This window comes from Rhinatrema bivittatum, chromosome 17 (assembly GCF_901001135.1).
Source record: "Rhinatrema bivittatum chromosome 17, aRhiBiv1.1, whole genome shotgun sequence".
NCBI classification, from domain to species: domain Eukaryota; kingdom Metazoa; phylum Chordata; class Amphibia; order Gymnophiona; family Rhinatrematidae; genus Rhinatrema; species Rhinatrema bivittatum.
This window is the reverse complement of record NC_042631.1, coordinates 22,146,523-22,166,812: the sequence shown is the minus strand read 5'-3', so window position 1 is coordinate 22,166,812 and position 20,290 is coordinate 22,146,523. Positions and strand designations below refer to the sequence as shown.

Genomic DNA, 20,290 nt, shown 5'->3' with positions numbered 1-20,290 from the left:
TGAACACTGAGACCCTACTACTTGCAATGAACGACTTCGTACTCAAAAGGTTTTGAAAAAGGCCAAAGTTACCTTCTAATCCTACTTGACCTATCAGCAGCCTTTGATACAGTAAACCACTCTATCTTGATTAACTGTCTATCTGAAATCGGAGCTAATAAAACAACCCTACAATGGTTCTCCTCGTACTTGTCACAAAGATCCTACCAAGTGCTACTTAATGATTCCCTCTCAAAGAAAATCAACCTAAACACTGGAGTTCCCCAAGGATGCACTCTATCAGCGATACTCTTTAACATCTATCTGCTCCCATTATGCCACTTCCTTTCAAATCTGAATCTGACCCACTTCATCTATGCTGATGATATTCAAATATTAATCCCAATAAAAAAATCACTAGAAGAAACATACAAATTAACAACCACTTACCTAAACAGTATAAAGGAAATACTAGCCAACCTAAAACTCATCCTCAACTTCGACAAGACTGAATTAATACTATTAGACAGAAAGAACAACTCTCCTCAAATACCACCACTCAACCTCATGAATCAAAATTCAATCATATCTCCAATCAACCATGCCCACAACCTCAGAGTAATAACAGACAGAGAACTTTCTTTCAAAAACCATATCTCAACAAAAATCAAAGACTTATATCATAAGCTACTTTCACTCCGGCATCTAAAACCTTTTCTTTCCAACTATGACTTCAGATCAGTCCTTCAATTAATAATTTTCTCCAACATAGATTACTCCAACTCTCTTCTTTTCAACTTACCTCTAAACACCATTCGCCCACTCCAGATCCTGCAGAACACAGCTGCAAGAATCCTCACCGGATCGAAAAAGCACGACCATATCACTCCAACACTTATTTCACTTCACTGGCTACCAATAAGATACAGGATTGAATACAAAGTCCTATCCATCCTACATAAAATTATATATGAAAAACAAGAAAATTGGCTAAGCCTCTCTATACTACTGCATACCCCAAGCAGAAATCTTAGATCAGCAAATAAGGGACTCCTAAAAACACCACCAACGCACTCAAATCAACTCACCTCAACCCAAAAAAAGAGTAATCTCCCTTGGTAGCCCAAAACTCTGGAACTCACTACCAACTGAGCTCAGAACTCAAGAAAACCTAAAAACCTTCATAAAGGATCTAAAAACGTGGTTGTTCAACAAAGCATACCAACTCACCCAATGAACACCACATCAAAATCACCCTCCAATCCATCCTTAAGAATAAATGAAATTCATCAGAACTATGTTTATAAATAAGAAGTGAAACATAAAACTGAACTATAACCTTGCATATGATACTCCCTATGATTAATAACAGTTTGTACCTTTGAAAAAGAAAACCTTTGCAACCCTCTTTACGCCCCTTATCCCTGTAACCTTGTATTTTGTAAACCATTATAATGGCGTTTCTTAACAATTCTGAATGACGATATATAAAACTCGTTAAATAAAATAAATAATAAAATAATGTAAGTTTTCTACTGGGTCATTGCAAAATGGTAGCTTAATTCAATAAACTAAAAAAAAATATCAACCTATTAAGTAACTCTTGCAGTTCAAAAAGTAATTTTGGGGACCTTCATACATGACTAGCACACACTATACAGTGTGATATGTGTACGTTCATATAATCTTCTAAGTGGTTTTGTCCAGTACTAATTTTTTTTTTTTTATAAATTTGTTTTTATGCAAATAAAATGCCCAGTACTTATGGCTTAATTCAATAATCATGGCCCCTAAATTTAAAAAAAAAAAAAATTAGAAATTTTTACCTACAAACACAAGATCAGGCACCACAGAGGCGACTAGAGGTGAGGGAAGCACCTTTCAGAGTCAGACCATTGCCCTTATAATTAGGATAATTAAAGGAAAAATGTAAATCAATCCAGAAACATAAGACTAAGTTAAAATGATCATGGACTTCAGAAATGAGGAGAAAAAAAAAGACTCAAAGACCTAGGTCTCAACTTCTTATGAGCCATAAAATTATACTGCCTGTCACCTTCTAATCCCCTCCCACAACTCTTCTCGCCCCACCCCTTTCCTGTCCCACTGACACTGGAACGCTCATTCTGTTCTGACCTGAGGGCGCATTAAGCTCCCAAAAGCTAGACAAGAAATGTATTAAATTAGCCCAATAAAATAAAAATAAAAAAAGTCACCTTACACATTTTGGATGGTTTTTTGTTGTTATTTGTTAACCTTTAGACAAGAAAGACTTTTGTACACTGGTTCATAAGCACTCAAAATCAGGACGCAATCTGCAGACAGAAAGGAAGTGGAGCTGTGGAGGGGGTGAGAGTGGCGGGGTCAGAGCCAGGTCTGACCTGTGCAGAGGGGGCATGAGCAGGGCCCAGGTGTGATTTCTCTCTCTCATACCCCAATCAATGCCAATGTGGCTGCCCTCGTCTCAGGGTAATGCAGCTCCGTTCTTCTCCACATAATGATCCATGCGACTACTGGATCTGTTCTGTTTCCTCAGGGGAGCCAGAACTGATGTACACTGCCGGCTCTGCTCCAGAGATTAAGTCCCCTCAGTAGTGGTCACAAAAAGGGGTTGAATTAGCATGATGAGCAGCAGTGCCTGTCATCAAGACCAGGACTGAGGCATTAACAATTGGCATTACTGCTTACAATTTTCAAACTTGTGCTAATTCAAATCTGTGTGTGTCTGTTCTCTGCTCTGCGGTGTCTGCTTCAGTATCGCCCCCTTCCCCTTCTGTTCCCTGCAATAGGGGAGAAGTGGAGGGAAGGGGGAAACAAGAGAGGAGTGGCCATTCTCTTCTCTCTGTGCTTCAGGCTCAGCCCCTCTCCTTCTCTTCCCTTCAGGCTGCCTGGAGGGGAGGGGCTGGAACAGAACCCCCCCCCAGAACAGTCTTTCACCCCATTCCCCTACCAATTAAGCCCTGCTCAAGACACTGAAAAGTTATCTTCAGGCAGCACTTAAAGCAGTAGTATATCCTACAGATAAATTTTAGAGTACGCAGGACAGCTCATCCTGCTACAAAGAAGAAGAAACGGTCATCACATTTTTTTTCTTTTATAAATAAACACACACAGTTCAAAATGGATTAACAGATAGATGAGAAAATATCCAACAATCTCCCTCTACCTCTCCTCCCATGACTACCAATTGGGTGTCTTTGAAAAGGAAAAATAAAATGAAGAGCAAAATCAGGGGCATGAAAAATATCTTCTAGACTCCCTTCTAATTAATCATTTCTTCCCACTTGTAATGCCCCCCCCCCCCACAACACTAGACAGCGAGCTCAGATGGCTACTGGATTCTTCACTGGTCCACCCCAAGACTGAACCCTTCAGCACCCTTTGTTTCACCATCAAAGGTCGTTCCCTGCCTTCCTACACAAGACCCACGCGCATCACTTCTTCTGCGCTCCCTAGCCCTGACGGACGGCAGATCCAAACCCAAATCTCCTGCTTTGCAGCGTACAATGCTGCAGCTTAGCCACAAGGGCCAGCCTCCAGCTAACGTTTCCCCCCCCCCCCCTCCTGGAACAGACCCACACTGAAGCCCATCCTACACAGGTAAATGAGGACGAATTGTTTCCTTCCCTTGCATCTCCTCGTGTTCACAAGGCAAGGCAAGGCAATGACAAACTTCTGTGTGTTCTTACGCAACAGGGCACTTTGCAATTTTTATGCTCACTAAACAAAGATACTGGATTTCAACTGTTAATGAATTTGGAGCTTTGTTAAAATTGCAAAATATACACATTTGAACTGGAGAAGAATCACGAACCAGATAACCACCAAAGTACGTTTATTAAACAAGATTTCCCCTAACATTCTGAACACAAGGCAGCATGCACACATTTGTGGCCCTATTTTCAAAGCAACACGTGTGCATGAAACCTGGTTTTATTGATTTTCAAAGTGACTTGCACACATCAAACTGAGTGTTAAAGCGATGCTTTGAAAATCAGTTGGGGCTTCTCGGTGTAAAAGTTAGTGCAAAATCCTATTTCGTGCATACTTTTTACCTGCACTAGCAAGGGGCAATCCTAGGGCTGGATTCAGGGCGGGGATAGCACTTATGTGTGCACTTTTGATTTTTGAAAGTACGATTGTAAATATACTTGCAGAAAAAGTTATACCTGCTCAGGAGCAGCTACGTGTGTGTACAGCAACACGCAAACTTTCACGGTGGATTTATGCGCACAGGGGCTGTTTTAAAATTACCCTCTCTGCTTTGTAAATGGTGCTTTGAAAATAAACTGGGGGGGGGGTCTGTATACATACAAGTAGAACATAATCAGTGGCTGAAAGGCAAAATATAAAACAATATAAATTAAAAGCATGCACATAAACCTCATTTCACACATACTTTTATGGGCAAGAGAATTAGGTTTTCAGAGCGAGGAGTCGGGGCAGGAATACGACTTATGTGCACGGTTTTCTATTTTCAAAAGTATGTATGTGCCTTATGCACAAGTCACGCCCTGCTTAGAGTGGGTGCAACTCTGTGCATGGACAATTAGGTGCATTTCCCATCAATTAAGGAAGGATTTTCAAAGCAAACATTATGTGCATAAGTTCACTTTGAATATCCTTAGTAAGGCCTGCATATATGATGTACCACTATACATGGAGCTATAAAAATTATCCTCTCTTTGATGATGATGTAAAAGATGCAATCTGAAATTACATAAATGGAAAATCTTTTAGCATTTAATACCATACCTATTCTGGAGCTTTCTGTGTGCCTCCTTCTTCTGTCTCCTAGTCACAGGAGGAGCGGGGGTTGATGGGAGAGGGGGTGGAGAGACAGGCACAGAAAGAGGTAGACCATTGCTTGGCGTGCTCCTGTGGTTCTTATCGGCTTCGTACTCAAAGGTGCGTTTTGGTTTTGGAACAGGATTTACTGCAGCGTCCGATGGGCTCTCAGAAAGTAGCTTGGGGCTGCCTGAATTTGAGGTAGCCCCTTGTTTAGCTTTACCAGAGTTTTCTGTGAGGGTCATAGTAGGGGTGTCTGGTTCACCCCCCGAGCTACCAGCTCCTCCTGGGCTCTCTCTCACGTCATCGTTCAGATCATCCAAAGTACTTGACGTTATAGATCTTTTCCTACCTGCCTCGACACTATAGCAACTGCTGGGCAACTGAGGAAGGCCCCTTCCAGGGTTTTCTTTCAGCACCTGCTCAATTTTCTGAATTCTGTCCAGCACAGCAGAGGACGACTCTTTTCTCGAATGTCCTTTAACGAAAGCCCCGTCAGGATCACCCCTGCTGGCTCTCCTTTCAAACCTATGGCAGGAATCTCGGTCCAAAAGTTCATCCTCCTCGGTTTCCGGATAGGAGCAATCTGAAAATGTTCTGCTCATTCTTCGATATCCTTTAAAACCAAACGCCTTCTCGCTGCACGGGGAGGGCAGCATGCTGGGGCATCCCTCACTGCCAAACCTGTCCCCCAGGTCCCTCTTGTCCACACACAAACTTATCCTGGGGATGGACTCGTTCCTGCATTCCCATTCCGAGATCTTCTGCTTGATGCCGGCGGCCTGAGAACGGACACTGGCCCTGCTAAGGGAGAGGTGCCGAAGATTTGCTGCGCTCCCCAGGGAAAGGGTGCTTCTTGCAAACTGACAATTGCTGATCACATCACCACCCTTCGCTTCCTGTAGGTCCTCCTTTTGGTTCTCGGCTTTGAAAGCGGGCAGTCTTTTATCCAAGCATCCAATGCTGAGAGCTTTGGAGAGGTGGTTCTGCGGCTCCGCGTCAGAGCTGGAGACGGAAGAGTCTCTCAGCGTGGGCCCCCTGAGGCTCCGATCCTTGAGGGCCGCTCTAGAACCGGACACCCTGGAAAGCCTGCTGGCTCTGCAGAACTCCTCGCTGTCACTGAAGGGATATGCTGAGCTTCTAGTTGGGGACAAAACAGGAAGTGGAGACACTGACTGAGACCTGGAAGCAAAAAAAGAAAAAAACGGTGAGCCACACCAACATTTTCGGATGTAAACATCCTTTTCTAAAAATACTGCTTTTGAAAATTACAAAGAATAAAAGTATGGATATTGAAATTCTGAGATGTTTCTAGTTTCCTGAAAGGTTCTGGAGATCAGAATTCTTTGCCAAGCCACCAGAACCCAAAATTTGGCAGTAGTCCTGTTTAAAGCAACCTACCACAACTGAAAGTATATGCTATCCTGAAGATAGATAGCACTATAATGTAGTGCTACACACAATTCTCCTAGAATATAATTAAGAAAGTAGGAACTGTCAGCATTCACTCAACCATCACATCTGGGAGCCTCATGGGGGGGGGGGGGGAGGCTGCGAGGTGGGTAGCACCTGGCTGGAATTATGGCGCCTGTAAGAACATCATAACCTCCCAAATTAAGAATGTGCGCACAGACTTAATTTAGCATGGTTGCCACTACTCACCTACTGTCAAATCAATTTCGGAGAGGGAAAGAAGATATTGAGTTTCACATTGCTCTGCCAGTCAAACATCTGCAATAGTACTGGTGCAAGACACATCCATAGAAGCAAGAAAACCAATTTAAAACGGACATGTAATCAACGAGGGCTAACTACCAAACCCATACCATTAAAATAATATAATCAGTATCTAGACTAAAAGACAACAGAATACTGTGTTTACATTTAGAGGATAATTTTCGCATTAATCAACCGGCTGAAAGTTGCTCTCCCTCAATGCAGCTGAGTCCAGAATATGCACTGGTCAGACTGCACACATGCACAGGCTCCAACGTACTATAATGTGATCACAGCATTTACAAAAATGTCCTCTTAAAACTCCCATTACTCATCAAGGCCCTCTTTGCATGCAAACTCCCCTCTCTAAAAACTAGGAATGTAATATTTCCAAAGGAGGCAATAAATCTATTAATATCTATTACTGGATACTTATTGTATTATAGGGAACCAATGTATGTTTACCTCATGCATACACTTTGCCAATAAATTCATTTTAATAATTTATTTCTGACTTTAACAGATAAAAAGTAAAAAACAAAAACAAAAAAACCGTACTTATTGGAGCACAAAGATTAAGGGGCCAATTTTCAAAAGGTTTTAAGCTCCTAACTTTTGGAATTAAGCTCCTAAATTGACCCTTTCAAACATTTACTAGGGCTGAGAGCCTCAATTTAGGCTCCTAGTCTTATCAGACTCCAAAATTTAGGATCCTAAAAAGCAGGTGGCTACAGGGACAGAGTTAGGACCTCTGCATTGATTTTCCCAAGTTCAGCTGAAAATAGGCACCTAACTTAGCATCCTAAATTGAGGAACTCAGATATTTTTGAATATTGGCCTCTTAATATGTTCTTGCAGTTTACCACCAAGTACATTTTTTTTTTTTAAATTTTAAATCTTATGCTGGAGATGGAGGTTGCCAGTCCATTTTGTCGATTTGCAAGTGTTGGGTAAAAGCAAGAATGATGATGACTGGGGGGGGGGGGGGGGGGGGGGGAAGACGGGGACGACTTTGTATTTACTAATTTCATAATTATGTAAAAGCATTGACTTGCAGTGGAAAAAGCAAACAAACATGGATCTCTGTAGAGAAAGAAAAAATAAGAAACATACGTCAGTTGCTAGAGAGACCTCATAACTTGGAGGCCTGGAACTATTGGCAGAAAAACCTGAAAGGAAACAGAAACATGTAAGCTCTTCCAAAAAGGACTGATCACTCCCAATAATGATCAATACCGGAATCTATCTCCACTACCCCAATACCCCCCGGCAAACGCACCAGGAAGCAGAAGGCTCTTCACTACTAGGAGCTCTGGAATCAATAAAGAAACAAAAGCTGAAGAGGGTTAAAAAAAACGCAAAGGACGTTGTTTTATGAGAAATAGCAAAACAAAAGCAACCTTGGCCCAGATTTTTCAGTTTTTATTTAAGTTAGGTGAGGATTAGATTTTGACAAACAACCACTGGCAATCTGAGATCTTCTGTTGGCAATATGATCGGATTAGCAAATGAAAACTATACTACCCCAACACATGATCTCTTTCTGGCAGGTACGTACTAACAAGCAGGCCGATTCAGTAAAGTCCGCGGGAGAGCGGACAAACACCCACTTTCCCGGCGCGCACACAGGCCACTCGCCTGTGCGCACGATTCTCTTTTTAAATGAGGCCTGGCAGTAGAAACGGGCAAAAGGAGGCGCTAGGGACACTAGCGCATCCCTAGCGCCTCCTTTTAGCTCGGAGCGGTGGCTGTCAGCGGGTTTGACAGCTGACGTTCAATTTTGCCGGCGTTGGTTCTCGAGCCCGCTGACAGCCACGGGCTCGGAAACCGGACGCTGGCAAAATTGAGCATCCAGTTTTCGACCCAACAGCCGCTGGCCCATTTTAAATTTTTTTTTTTTTTTTTTACCCTTCAGGACCTCCGACAGATACTAGTGCCTACCTTTGGGTAGGCGCTAATTTCTGAAAGTAAAATGTGCGGCTTGGCTGCACATTTTACTTTCTGTATCGCACGGGAATACCTAATAGGGCCATCAACATGCATTTGCATGTTGAGGGCGCTATTAGGTTCCGCGGGTTGGACGCGCGTTTTCCGCCCCTTACTGAATAAGGGGTAAGGGAAAACACGCGTCCAAGGGCAGGTTAACAGTGAGCTCCGAAGCGCACTGTACTGTATCGGCCTAAGTTACAGTTTGGTAATCCAATCGGTCTTACAGAGTGGTCGCTAACCATATCCCCTAAATGGCCTACAGTGTTTTTAATTAAAGGTTCGTTTTAGCTTTGCTCCTCTATCACTGGTTGAATCTGAACATTTTCTGCAGGAGTATTTTGGGCTATTCTGCTCAGGTTTTCTGCCTATTCATGCTGAACCCCTGCTGGCCTCTGAACATTTTTACCATGCCGTCATCCAGATCTGGACTGCGTTGCCAACATGGGAAGCAGCTGTGACCTTCAGCACGACGAAGGGAGAGGTTTCTGGCACAGACAGGCTAGCTCTTGAAGGCAGCGAGCTTTCCATCAGTGTCCGCGCTGCAAAAAAACCCCTGCAGTTTTGAACCTCAGTGATGGCTTCCAACTAAACTGTATCCTTGTCAGGGCACCAGAGCGAGCAAGAATGGCTGGGATTTCACGAGCAATGGGAGATCCCAGTACAGTATTGCATTAAAGACGAGCAGTCGTTTGAAAATGACAGACTGTGAGTCCTCTGGGAATAGGGAAATACACACAGTCTCTGAACAGAATCCACTTTGAAATACCAAAAATAAAAAAAAAGCAGAATATAAAATTTATAAAATGGAAAAAAAAAAAAAAAAAACGGGGGAAATTTGTTCCAGATTGGAAACGACACAAAAGAACAAAAACAGTTTCTCTCATTTTTTTGTTTTAGCACATGCTAAAATGATTTAGTGCATGCTAAAGCAAAAGTGAAAAGAAAAGAAAACAAGATCAAATGAAAATAATTTTCCCTACGCACCCCCATTGCTTTACTTTTAAAGAAAAATCTGTGAAAAGCACATCAGGAAGCAAAGAATTCAAAAATAAAAGTTTCCGATTAAAGATTTTAAAAAATGCTAAAATTTCAATCTAAATATGCATTCTAGAATGCAGAAATTCTCATATGCTCTCTCTTTTTCTTTTACACCTGGGACCAAACCTGACAGGCAGTGTAACGCTTAAGCAGCAGAATAGCCAGATCCTTCACCAATTCATTTCTTGGTTTTAATATTTCCTTTTCAGGTGCTGTTCTCAGATTTCCTTGCATTCTGGGTTCTGAAGGGCATCTTATCTCTTTTGCATTTACGCTCGTATGGAATACGCGGCATACATCTTATTAGAACCAAACTCCTGTATCAGACTTCTTCCCAGATTCCACTCTCCAGGTGTTCGTGCTGTAAATCGTATTTTGCACGTATGATGCTTGCAAGAGAGTTTCTGACAAGGATCAGCGTAGCAGCGCCCCCAGTTTACTTAGATTCGTAATAGTGGGAGTGGCTAAACAGAAGGCGTTTCCAAAAATCTGTAAACACAGATGATAATAATAATAATAATAATATTCATGAAATCAATAAAAATTAATAAAAAAAAACAGGAAATTGATAATTTTTTTGGTTGTAACTGCCAATAGAGTTATCTGAAACAAATATTGCTACAACAGATGGGGGTTCTTTCACTCTAATTCTGACCTTGAACACCCATCCTAGTCATTGCAAGCTCCTCAGTTACAGAGGGGCTGATTTTAACTCATCCCAGGGCCAGCAAGGTTTGGTAGCTAAGTTTTAGCCAGCAACCTTAGGGGAATTTGCAGCCCCATACATCTGAGGCTGAACATTCACCTAATTCGAGATGGCCAAATTTGGCTGGCTGGCTAGTTTTCGGCTTACGATTTTGAGCGACCAGCGTTGGCCAACTAAATTTAGCCTGCTAGTGCAGGAAATCATCGCGAACCAGTTAAGTCATGAACCCAGCCGTCTGGGGCGCCTTCAGATTCATCCATTTTTTGAGAGGCTAAATTTAGCCACCTAGTAACTTTAATCACTGTGAAAACTGTTGTAAAAAAAAAAAAAAAATAATAATAATAATAATAAAGTACCAATTAAAATATAAAATTGGATTTAAGTCATTGCTATTTTTTTTTTCACTCTTAACAAAAAAGGAACTCAAAGAAATAAAAAGTTATATTTTAAACTGAAATTATTTAATTGTGGGGAAGGCAATAGTAAAATATATATTTCCACCAGTGAAGCAGCGTTTTACCAACAGGGTTGTATGCAAGCTTCCCACCTTCAGTCCAGAAAAATTGGGGTAGATTTTCAAAGGGGTACGCGTGTACCTCCCGAAAACCTACCCCAAACCCTCCCTGCGCGCGCCGAGCCTATTTTGCCTAGGCTCGGCGGCATGCGCAAGCCCCGGGACGCGCGTAAGTCTCGGGGCTTGCAAAAAGGGGCGGTCGGGGGCGTGGCCAGGGGGCGCGGTTAGGGATCGGGGGCTACGCGCGTATCTTATAAAATCCAACGTACTTTTGTTCGTGCCTGGTGCGTGAACAAAAGTACAGACGCGCGTATGTTTTTAAAATCTACCCCACTATGCGCAGCGTAGAACGCATTTTCTACAGGATATGGATGGGTCGGGGGAGGGACACGGCATGCAGAAGATGACATTTTCAAATCTACATGCGCCATTTCCAAAAAAAAAAAAAGCAGGTGCAAATATTGATGAGTACTTTTCTCCCCCCCCCCCCCCCAAAAGCAATAAATCTGAGGGCCTCTATGCACGGGTAAATTTTTAAAGCCCGGTGTGCAAAAATACCGGGAGAGACACGCGTGGCTGGACCGAACATGTTTCTGAAAAGGCCCAGCCATGCGTGTACCTCCCGGTATGTGCAGAAGTGCAGGGTCTGTGAAAGGGCTGGGGGCCAGCCAGAGCAAGTTTTAAAACAAAAAAAAAAAATTTGGAATAGTTTGGGGGGAGGGGGGGGGTGTTAGGGGTTGGGGAGGAGAAAAGGGAGGAAGAGTAGGTAGGGGGATAGGGAACTTGAAATAGCCTGATCGCATCGCCGCATGGGTTTAGAAAATTCCCCCTCCCCCTCGTCATAAAAATCGGCGCATCCATGTGCGCGCACTGGGAACCGTGCGTGTCTTTGAAAATCTACCCCTTAGTTTTTAGTTTGGATTACTGGTGCAAAGCTCTTGGGAAAAAGTAGCTCTGGTATTTGCACCAATGCAGGCAGTTTGATTACTGCTCCCATAAACAATAAAAAAAAAAAAAAAAAAACCCCAAAAACTACAGTACTTGTGAAGAACGTGATGTGGTAAATGAGGTCACCATGATGCTGGAACCCCATATTAATATTTTTTCATAATAATGCAGTTGTTCAAAAATGCTTTCCAGAAACAGAATGACAACATCTATACGTTACCTTCAGAAGTCGGCTGTGCTGGAATTCAAGCCCGTGAACTACAGCTCTGCTTCCTCTGAGAGATCAAGGAAGCGCCCCAGAAAGCAGAGCTTACCGCTGAGGTGCTACCAATTTCTTATCAAGTCTCTCCTCCACCCATTTCCCACTGAGGGGCTCCTTACCAGCTGGGCTCTACCCATTTAAAGTGTCTTTCTTTTCATAAAATAACGTAAAGAAGAGAGCCAGCTAGTACGGAGATCCGCTGGGGTGCACGGCTACGCAAAGGAAGTAAAACCAGGCAGGCTAGATAAGGCCCTTCACTTCTCATCTGCCAGCACATTCTCCTTTTCTCTGTTTCACTGGAATTACCCCATCCATCCGGGAGAAGCAAATCATTACCCAGAGTTAATTCAAGGAGGGTTCAACCTGACATGTCCTTTCCTCTAAAGCTACTTATGAAAACTTCTTTAATGATGCGAAAGCAACAGTTTTCTTGGAGGATGGAAGTACTAATGCCCAGGAGGAGTAATAATTAAATACCGGTGTGACCATTAATACAAATTTAAATGGATTTTTTTTTTTTACTACCCTCTTTAGTCGACTCGCAGATGTATTGCAGAATCTCACAGCGCAAGAAGTAGCGTTCGGCGATTCTTATGCATCTTTCAATTACTTTTTTTTTTGTTTGTTTTTGCTCAAACTACCGAACAAACGCAACTGCCATGCTAATAGTGAACTACTGGCACCTAGCACCCCTCAGGTAAGTAGTGAACGCTCATGAGCGGGCCCCACTGCCGGGCTCGCAGATGGTCTGGGCGGTGGTAAGGAGGGGAGGATGGAGGGTCTTCCTCTGAAGTTCGGGGTGGGGTGGGATCCCCCTCTGATGACATGCCACGCGAGGGCTTACACCCCACCACCTCGTCCTGCGTCCCGAATGGCCGCTTGTCTTTCCCCCACCCCTACGGCCCTGTTTATGAATTGCCTGTAATAATATCTAAGCGTATCTACTGAGAACGTACAAATGCTTCACGTTAATATTTCTAAATGGAAAAAGCTTAAAATTTGTTAACTTCCTAAAATCTAATCGAGATGCCTGTGGGATCAAGAGAAGGATTTAAATGAATTAAGCATGCACTGGGCTAGGCTTAGCTCACCTGAGCATGAGAAGTAAAAGGGGGGGGGGGTGAACGTGGTCTGTTTTGAACTCAAACAGAATTAGAATATATAAAATTTTATTTTGCTTTCCTCTTGCATGGAAGAATCTTAAAGAAAACTCTGGGTTTCATGCGCAAATGCAATCTTATGACCCGCAAACATCCTCTGACGCAGTGATTCTAAGCAGAACGTCATTCATGGCCGCTAAACTTGAAAACACAGCACAAAATCAGTAACTAATCTCCTGTTATGCTTCTCCAGCAGCTTCCTAGAATTTTGACTTCAGCTTTAAATGTTTACAGGCAACCTAATGTTCCCAACCCTATCAATGAACTCAACCAGCTTCAATGCAATTTACATAATAGCTCAGAGGCAGAGGGAAAAGCTGGTTCTATTTGGCACACTGGCTTCTGCAGGAACTGGCTGGGTGGGAAACAATGATATAATTAAATCCAGGTACTAATCCAGCAGCAGCTGTAAGGTAAAGATAGACAACATGCAGACAGACAGCTTCAGGCAGGAACCAGGAGAAAGAAGGGATGTGACCCTTTTTAACATCTGAATCAATGACCTCCCCTTATTACAGGAGAGAGATACTCAATCCCAGGACTGAGACAAACAACAAGAGATCAAATGCTTGCTGTACGCAGCCGATCTGGTTATTTTATCCTTTACCTCAAACAGTTTGCAAGAGTACGTAACCCTGCTAGAGAGCTACTGCAGACCTAGAGGTGAAGTTTGGAAAAACAATTATGATTTTCCTGAAACAACAAAAACATAATAATAATTCCAACCCCAATTCAAATTTTACCTAAATAAGCAGATCATACCCTACGCATGCCTTGGCCTCACACTTAAAAGACATTTCTGCAGGAATACAGTGCTTTTACCCAAGGAAACAGTTTATTATAGAACTGCCCATCCTGCAGGTACATGTGTTTACCCAGCCTGAGTAGAAGCATTCCCAGCGGCAGAGGTGGGGGGAGAATATGGATTTGCGCACGTACTTCTGGGTTTTCAAAAGTTACATGTGTAAACTCTCTCAAAAATTTCCCTCACACAATTTAGCAAGTTTAATTGTGTGCATGCAGTTTTTGGTGGGATGATTTTCAAAGCAAACATACACACATAAGTTCACTTTGAAAACTAGTGAAACATTTTATAGTGAGTAGTAAAGGTGAAGCGTCTTGCTCTACACCCATTATTGGGGGAGTCTGTGGATTTGGAGGGTCTGTTTGCAGAACCAGATGTACTCAGATTCTGTTAAGCGCCAGGCCATTCTTTATGACGCTTATGTCCAGGGATACAAGAATACTTAGATTTTTGTAGAAAGCATAATTTTTTATTGAACAATATAAGTATTTTTGGGAGATGCTGATGCCATGCCTCTGACAAACAGACCACCAGCATCGTATATAGGAAGTGATCCTTCTTTTATAGATAACATACAATACTGTACTGGGTTAGAAGATTCTAGAGTGTGTGACTACCTAGAGGATAATTTACATAGGTTGCCATGTCAACAGCATGATAAGATCATCCCTAGCTACCCCTGAGTATTTCTCCAAGGTGGGGCCCATTTACCATCACTCTTTGGACAGTCTTTTGTTCTGTTAGAATCTTGCTAGTCAGGGCAATTAACACTTCTGAAGTTGTGTTTACAGATACTCCTGAGAATAGTGCCTCTTATTGTGACAGTATAGCCTGAAGTTCCCTCCGTTGGCTTCTGCTTTGTGTGACCCTATGATTAGGCATCACCGTAAGGAGCCAGCTTCGACTGCCTGTCCAGATATCCTGGGAATTCTGCAAGTCATACTCAATAAGTCACTTAGAGTTCATACAGCCAAGGCAGGCTAAGAAAACAGAGGATTCTGGTTAAGAACATAAGAAATAGACATGCTGGGTCAGACCAAGGGTCCATCAAGCCCAGCATCCTGTTTCCAACAGAGGCCAAAACCAGGCCACAAGAACCTGGCAATTACCCAAACACTAAGAAGATCCCATGCTACTGATGCAATTAATAGCAGTGGCTATTCCCTAAGTAAAATTGATTAATAGCCATTAATGGACTTCTCCTCCAAGAACTTATCAAAACCTTTTTTGAACCCAGCTACACTAAATGCACTAACCACCTCCTCTGGCAACAAATTCCAGAGCTTTATTGTGCATTCAGTTTCCTTTCTCCATGTTGGTTTTCTGTATAGGCACACTCATCAGTTCTCTCTAGATGCTGTTTCATTCTGTGTAGTTCAAGGTTAATGACAGGCTCCAGACTTCACATCACATAGAGAGTTGGTTGAATTATGCTATTAAATAATTTTATAGTAGTTTTACTGGATAAAGATTTCTTAATTCCATAGATGGCCTTTAGAGATTTTCCTTGTAGTATCCATACAGTCAACTTAAAATTCTCACATATAATTAAGGACAGTACAAGAAAATCAGCAAATAAGCATATTCAGATTCTGGTGACACCTCAGCAACAATGACACAGACTCCCTCCACTTCCAGGCACTTCATGGAACAGCACAAAACCCTGCAAAATGTAAAATTGTACCTGTTAATTTCCTGTCCTTGAGTCCTGCTAGACCAATCTGGACCAATGAGTTATCTTGTTCCACAGTGCAAGAGAGAGAGAGACCACACCTTTTTTCCCCTTGTGGCCTCACTGCTGGTATATAAGGGAGCTCTGGACCTCGGCAGTTGCCAGTAGAACTTCTGTCAGGAGCAATGAGAACCACTGTCGCTTACGTTTGGAAAATGTAACCCCAAACTGATTAGCAGGTGATAAGGAAACTTCCCCAGGGCCCTTCTGTAATTTATAAGCAAAAAAAACTGGAGTTTTGAACCCGCAGGAGGCACTCAAGGTAGAAAGGGAAAGGTGAGTGTCATCTCGACAGCTATTCACTCATCAGTCCTGGTGTCCCCACGCAGGAATCTGGACTGACCTAGCATGACTCATGGAAAGATAATTAACAGGTAAAATTTTGCATTCTTTTTCTCCCTGGTAGACCAATTTGGACCAATGGGAGATACCAAAGCTGTATGTGAGTAGGAGGACGACATGACTGCCCTAATGACCCCTGCCCCAAAAGGCAGAGTTTGCTTTGGCTCTCATATTAAATCTACAGAACCTCATGAAGGAATGCGGTGACGACCATGTGGTCGTCTTACAAAAATGTCATCTGGGAAAATCAGAGATGCTTCTGCCCAGGACGAAGCTCGAGCCCTCGTGGAATGCACCCTCATCACAGATGCCTGGCAACTGCCTAAGTCCACACCTCCCTTATAGCCAAGTAGTGAGTTCAGAAGGGGAAAAGAAAAAGGTGTGGTCTTGGCCTCCAGCAGCTGTGGAACAAGACATTCCATTGGTCCAGACTGGTCTAGCAGCAAGAAAAGGAGAATAACATTTAGTGCCTACGTAGCAAATCTGCCATGACAAAATAGCACAGACTCATAGGTCTCAAACAATGAAAATCGTGCATTGCAAATAGTACAACAGGCCTTAGAACACTAATACACTTTGTACTCTAAGGTACAGATTGGAAAACAGAACAGATAAGACTGGTACAGATCCCTACACATATCCTATATGCTAACAGAATACCTCAGCTCAGTTCACACAGGCAGAACACAAATTAGAAATGGAAGTATGCAGACAAAAATTGAAATGAAACCCTAAAAAGCTGGAGTCTGTGTGAGGTGCAACACTAGAGATAGAGAAATGCATTTCTTCCTGTACACTATAAAATACAAAAAGATTTAAGAGAAACACATTTACCAAAAAGTTACCAGAGAAAATAAAAGATGTCCCACAAAAGAATAAACAGGAAAAACTTCAAATAACCCTTGGGGAAACACGAACAGAAGCAGCTGTTGTAGCAAAAATGTGTTACATCTTGCCAGACCAGACCAGAAATATAATGGAGGCAACAGTCAGTAACCCGCATAGCTGCAAAGGGACATAGGCACTTTCAGCACACATACTTTACACCAACTAATTTTCAAAAAGAATCATTTACATTTATAAAAATCAGGTTTCCGAACACTACCCGGGTCTCTCTGCATACATTTACCCGGACTGAGCGGAAACATTCCCAGCATTCTCTGTGGGGGTGGGGAGAGGAGTAACCGTCAGGGCCAGCTTTAACACGTGGGTGCTCATAGGCAATCAGGGAGGAGAAGGAGGAGGAGGGGGAGGAAGAGGATGGCTCTTGACCAGATCCTGCCCCCCCCCCCCCTGCAGCAACAGCGGCCACCTTAGGGAAAGAAAAAAAAAAAAAAACACCCAAAATGCAGCCAACGGGCCCTTACATAATCGGAAGGCCCCTGTGGTGGTCCCGCCCCCCTCCTCCTGCATGTTCCTGTTACCACAGAAACCCATGCGAGGGGGCGGGGCTCTGCAGCTCTTCCGAGCGCACGAGGGCTCGCAGGCCCGGCACCGAATCTCCTCGCCAAAAGATGGGGCTGCGGTTGCGGGGGGCAGGTGCCAGGATACAGCACGGCTGCACGCCCAAGTAGCAGCATGGGGTGTTCTGGTGCCTACGAAAATTTGGCCTCTGAGGCAGTTGCTTTCTTTGCCAATGCCTAAAAGTGGAGCTGGTGAATGTACACACGTAAATGCTTTTGTTCCTCCTACTGAATCTGACCGGCCCTTACCCTAGCGTCAATATATTCTGAAGTAGGGATGTGCAGAGGGACCGCATACGTTGCATTCGGTATTCGTATTCATCGGGGGGGGGGGGGGGGGGGGGGGGGGGGGGGCAGATACACAAGATGGCGCCCACCGTCCATTGCTCCTACCATGTGACAGGGGCCGACCAATGGCACCGGTAGCCCCTGTGACATAGTAAGGTCAAAGGCTATCGGCGCCATTTTGAATACCGGCAGCGTGAGTGCAGTAGATGGCTCTCGGACCCCCCGCTGGACCGGACCCCCCGCTGGACCACCAGGGAGTTTTGGTAAGTCTTGGGGGGGGGGGAGGTCAGGAGGGTGAGGGGTTTGTTTAAATTCGCTCCTTTAGACGGCCGAATAATTCGTTGAATATTAGTTATATTCGTGGGGATTTGGGATACGTTTCGCTTCCCCACAAATACAACGGATATGGCCCTATACGTTGCAAATGAATGCACACCCCTATTCTGAAGTGCTGAAAGAATGTCATCAGTGGATCAGTCACATTTTCATTTTTGGAAGCAAAAAGCGAGAGAGAGAGTTGCATGCATCCAAATTTCAAAATAAGTTGAAAAAGTTTCTGGAAGCAAACACACCACCAGAACCCAAAATTACAAAGAAGAAAAAATATCAGGAAGTCAAATACTTCCTCCCTTTTATTCTTGGTGGATTGCTGGCATTAAAGAAAATAACCCCTACAAATTGAGATTAGCCAGTGGTTCTTGCAGTTTTTCCAACAATGTCATCATTTTTTAAGATTTTTTTCTCTTTGCCATGGCTTTTTAACATTTTTTGTTGTTGTTGTTCTTTTTTTTTTTTGCTTGAGCTCGTTGCCACAGGCTGTTCAGCTGGACTGAATCATAGCTCAGACACAAGGAGAAAGGAAGGATCCCTGCAGAGCGCAGGCGCGCACCGCACTCCGGCTGCTTTCTGTAGAGCAGCTAGAGAGGGGAGGACTGGAAGACCAGGTCCAGCACGCGGTCAAGAAGGATAATTTGTTTTCCTGTGTAAATGTTCTGTCCCTTCTTCCCTTTGCCTCTTTGTAGATTCCCTTGGTTCTAGTTGTGGCAATAGTGCTATAAGCAGATAAGAATTCCGGCATACCTCCAGGCAGTTCTCTGTGGGCAATCAACACCTCATTACAGTTTTCTTTTTTTTTTGGACCTGTAGATTCCAGTTACCTGCCCGCATTTAGAGGAAAGTTTTCAAAGCGAGTCCTGTGGACGAAACAGCGTTTTACGCACAGAAACATGCGGTTAAAAGTTGCACGCGTGCGTCCCCCGTATGCGCACAGACCCGGACTGAGCAGGGGCGCTCCCCAGGAGTCGAGGAAGGGTTTGGACTTGCAAGCAATACTTTAGGACTTTTAAAAAAAAAAAAAAGAGATGTGCCTAAAATGTTCAAGAAAAAGATTTATGCAGATGATTTAGCAGGTGGAGCTTACATGGGTAGGATCTGATGGGTTAAGTCCACTTCCAAAATTAAGTCCACTTCGACAGCTAGCGTTGATTTTGTATCATGGCACATAAGAAAACTGGCAAACAGGCGCAAAGTTACTTCCTAGGAGGGCAATTTTCAAAGTGATTGCTAGGGATAAATTTGCCCGTCTGAAAAATTCCCCTCCTCTGCACAGCTACAAGTACACACCATAAGTAGCATGCGCTTTTAGTCAGATTCATCGGAGGTCGGGCAGGGAGACAGCACACATAGGACTCTGCCCACATAAATTGCAGGTACTTTGTAACTACATGCACTCCTCAAAGGGAAACTACAAACTGCCTGTTTCCCAAACCGGCTATCTCGCGATTTCAATCTGTTGCATGCTGGCTTCCATCCAGCAGCTCTCCTAGTAGGAGATCCATAGCTACTTCAGCCAGGTTGCCCTTACCCATTCCCTTTATTACTCACATAAACTCCTGCTCATGAAATAGTTTTTCCTGAGTGAGCTGATCAAATTTGCATGCGACACAAAACTAGATCGCTAGCAGATTGTGAGGAATTGCAGCTGAAATTTAATGTGGACAAGTGCAAAGTGATGCAGACATAGGGAAGAATAATCCAAAAAAACATAGGTGCACAATGCCGGGCTCCGTATTAGGTGCCACCATCCAGGAAAATGAACTTGGAATTACTGGTGGAGAATACTTTGAAATCCAGGGCTCAGTGTGCGGCAGCGGTCAAAAAAGCAAATAGAATGTTAGGTATTATTAGAAAAGGAATGGAAAAAACAAAAAAACGGACAATATCATAATGCCTGTGTATTGAGCCATGTTGCAACTACACCTTGATTACTGTGTGCAGTTCTGGTCTCTGCATTTCAAAAAGATACAGCAGAACTAGAAAAGAATCAGAAAAGGCACAGAGAAGGGAGACTAAAATGATAAAGGAGATGGAATAGCTCCCCTATGAGGAAAGGCTAAAGAAGTTAGGGCTCTTCAGCCTGGAGGAGAGAAGGCAGAGAGGAGATAGAATAGAGGTCTTTAAAAGCTTGAGTGGGGTGAAACAGGTAAACAGGAAACAGTTACTGACCCTTCCCAACAGTACTAGGACTAGGGAACGTGCCATGAAGCTAATAGATAGCACA

The 20,290-nt window shown here is 43.4% G+C and overlaps 1 protein-coding gene across 3 annotated transcripts in view; it reads right to left on the bottom strand.

Moving 5' to 3' along the window:
• Window positions 1-20,290, bottom strand: part of ST5 (suppression of tumorigenicity 5) — a 265,906-nt gene that overhangs the window by 112,060 nt on the left and 133,556 nt on the right. For all 3 annotated transcript variants that reach the window (XR_003853184.1, XM_029582090.1, XM_029582089.1), the window contains one exon: window positions 4,735-5,949. Coding sequence is in view for 2 of the 3 variants with exons in the window: in XM_029582090.1 (XP_029437950.1) it covers window positions 4,735-5,949 (1,215 nt within the window). In the remaining variant the exon portion in view is untranslated. The remainder of the gene's footprint in view (window positions 1-4,734; window positions 5,950-20,290) is intronic.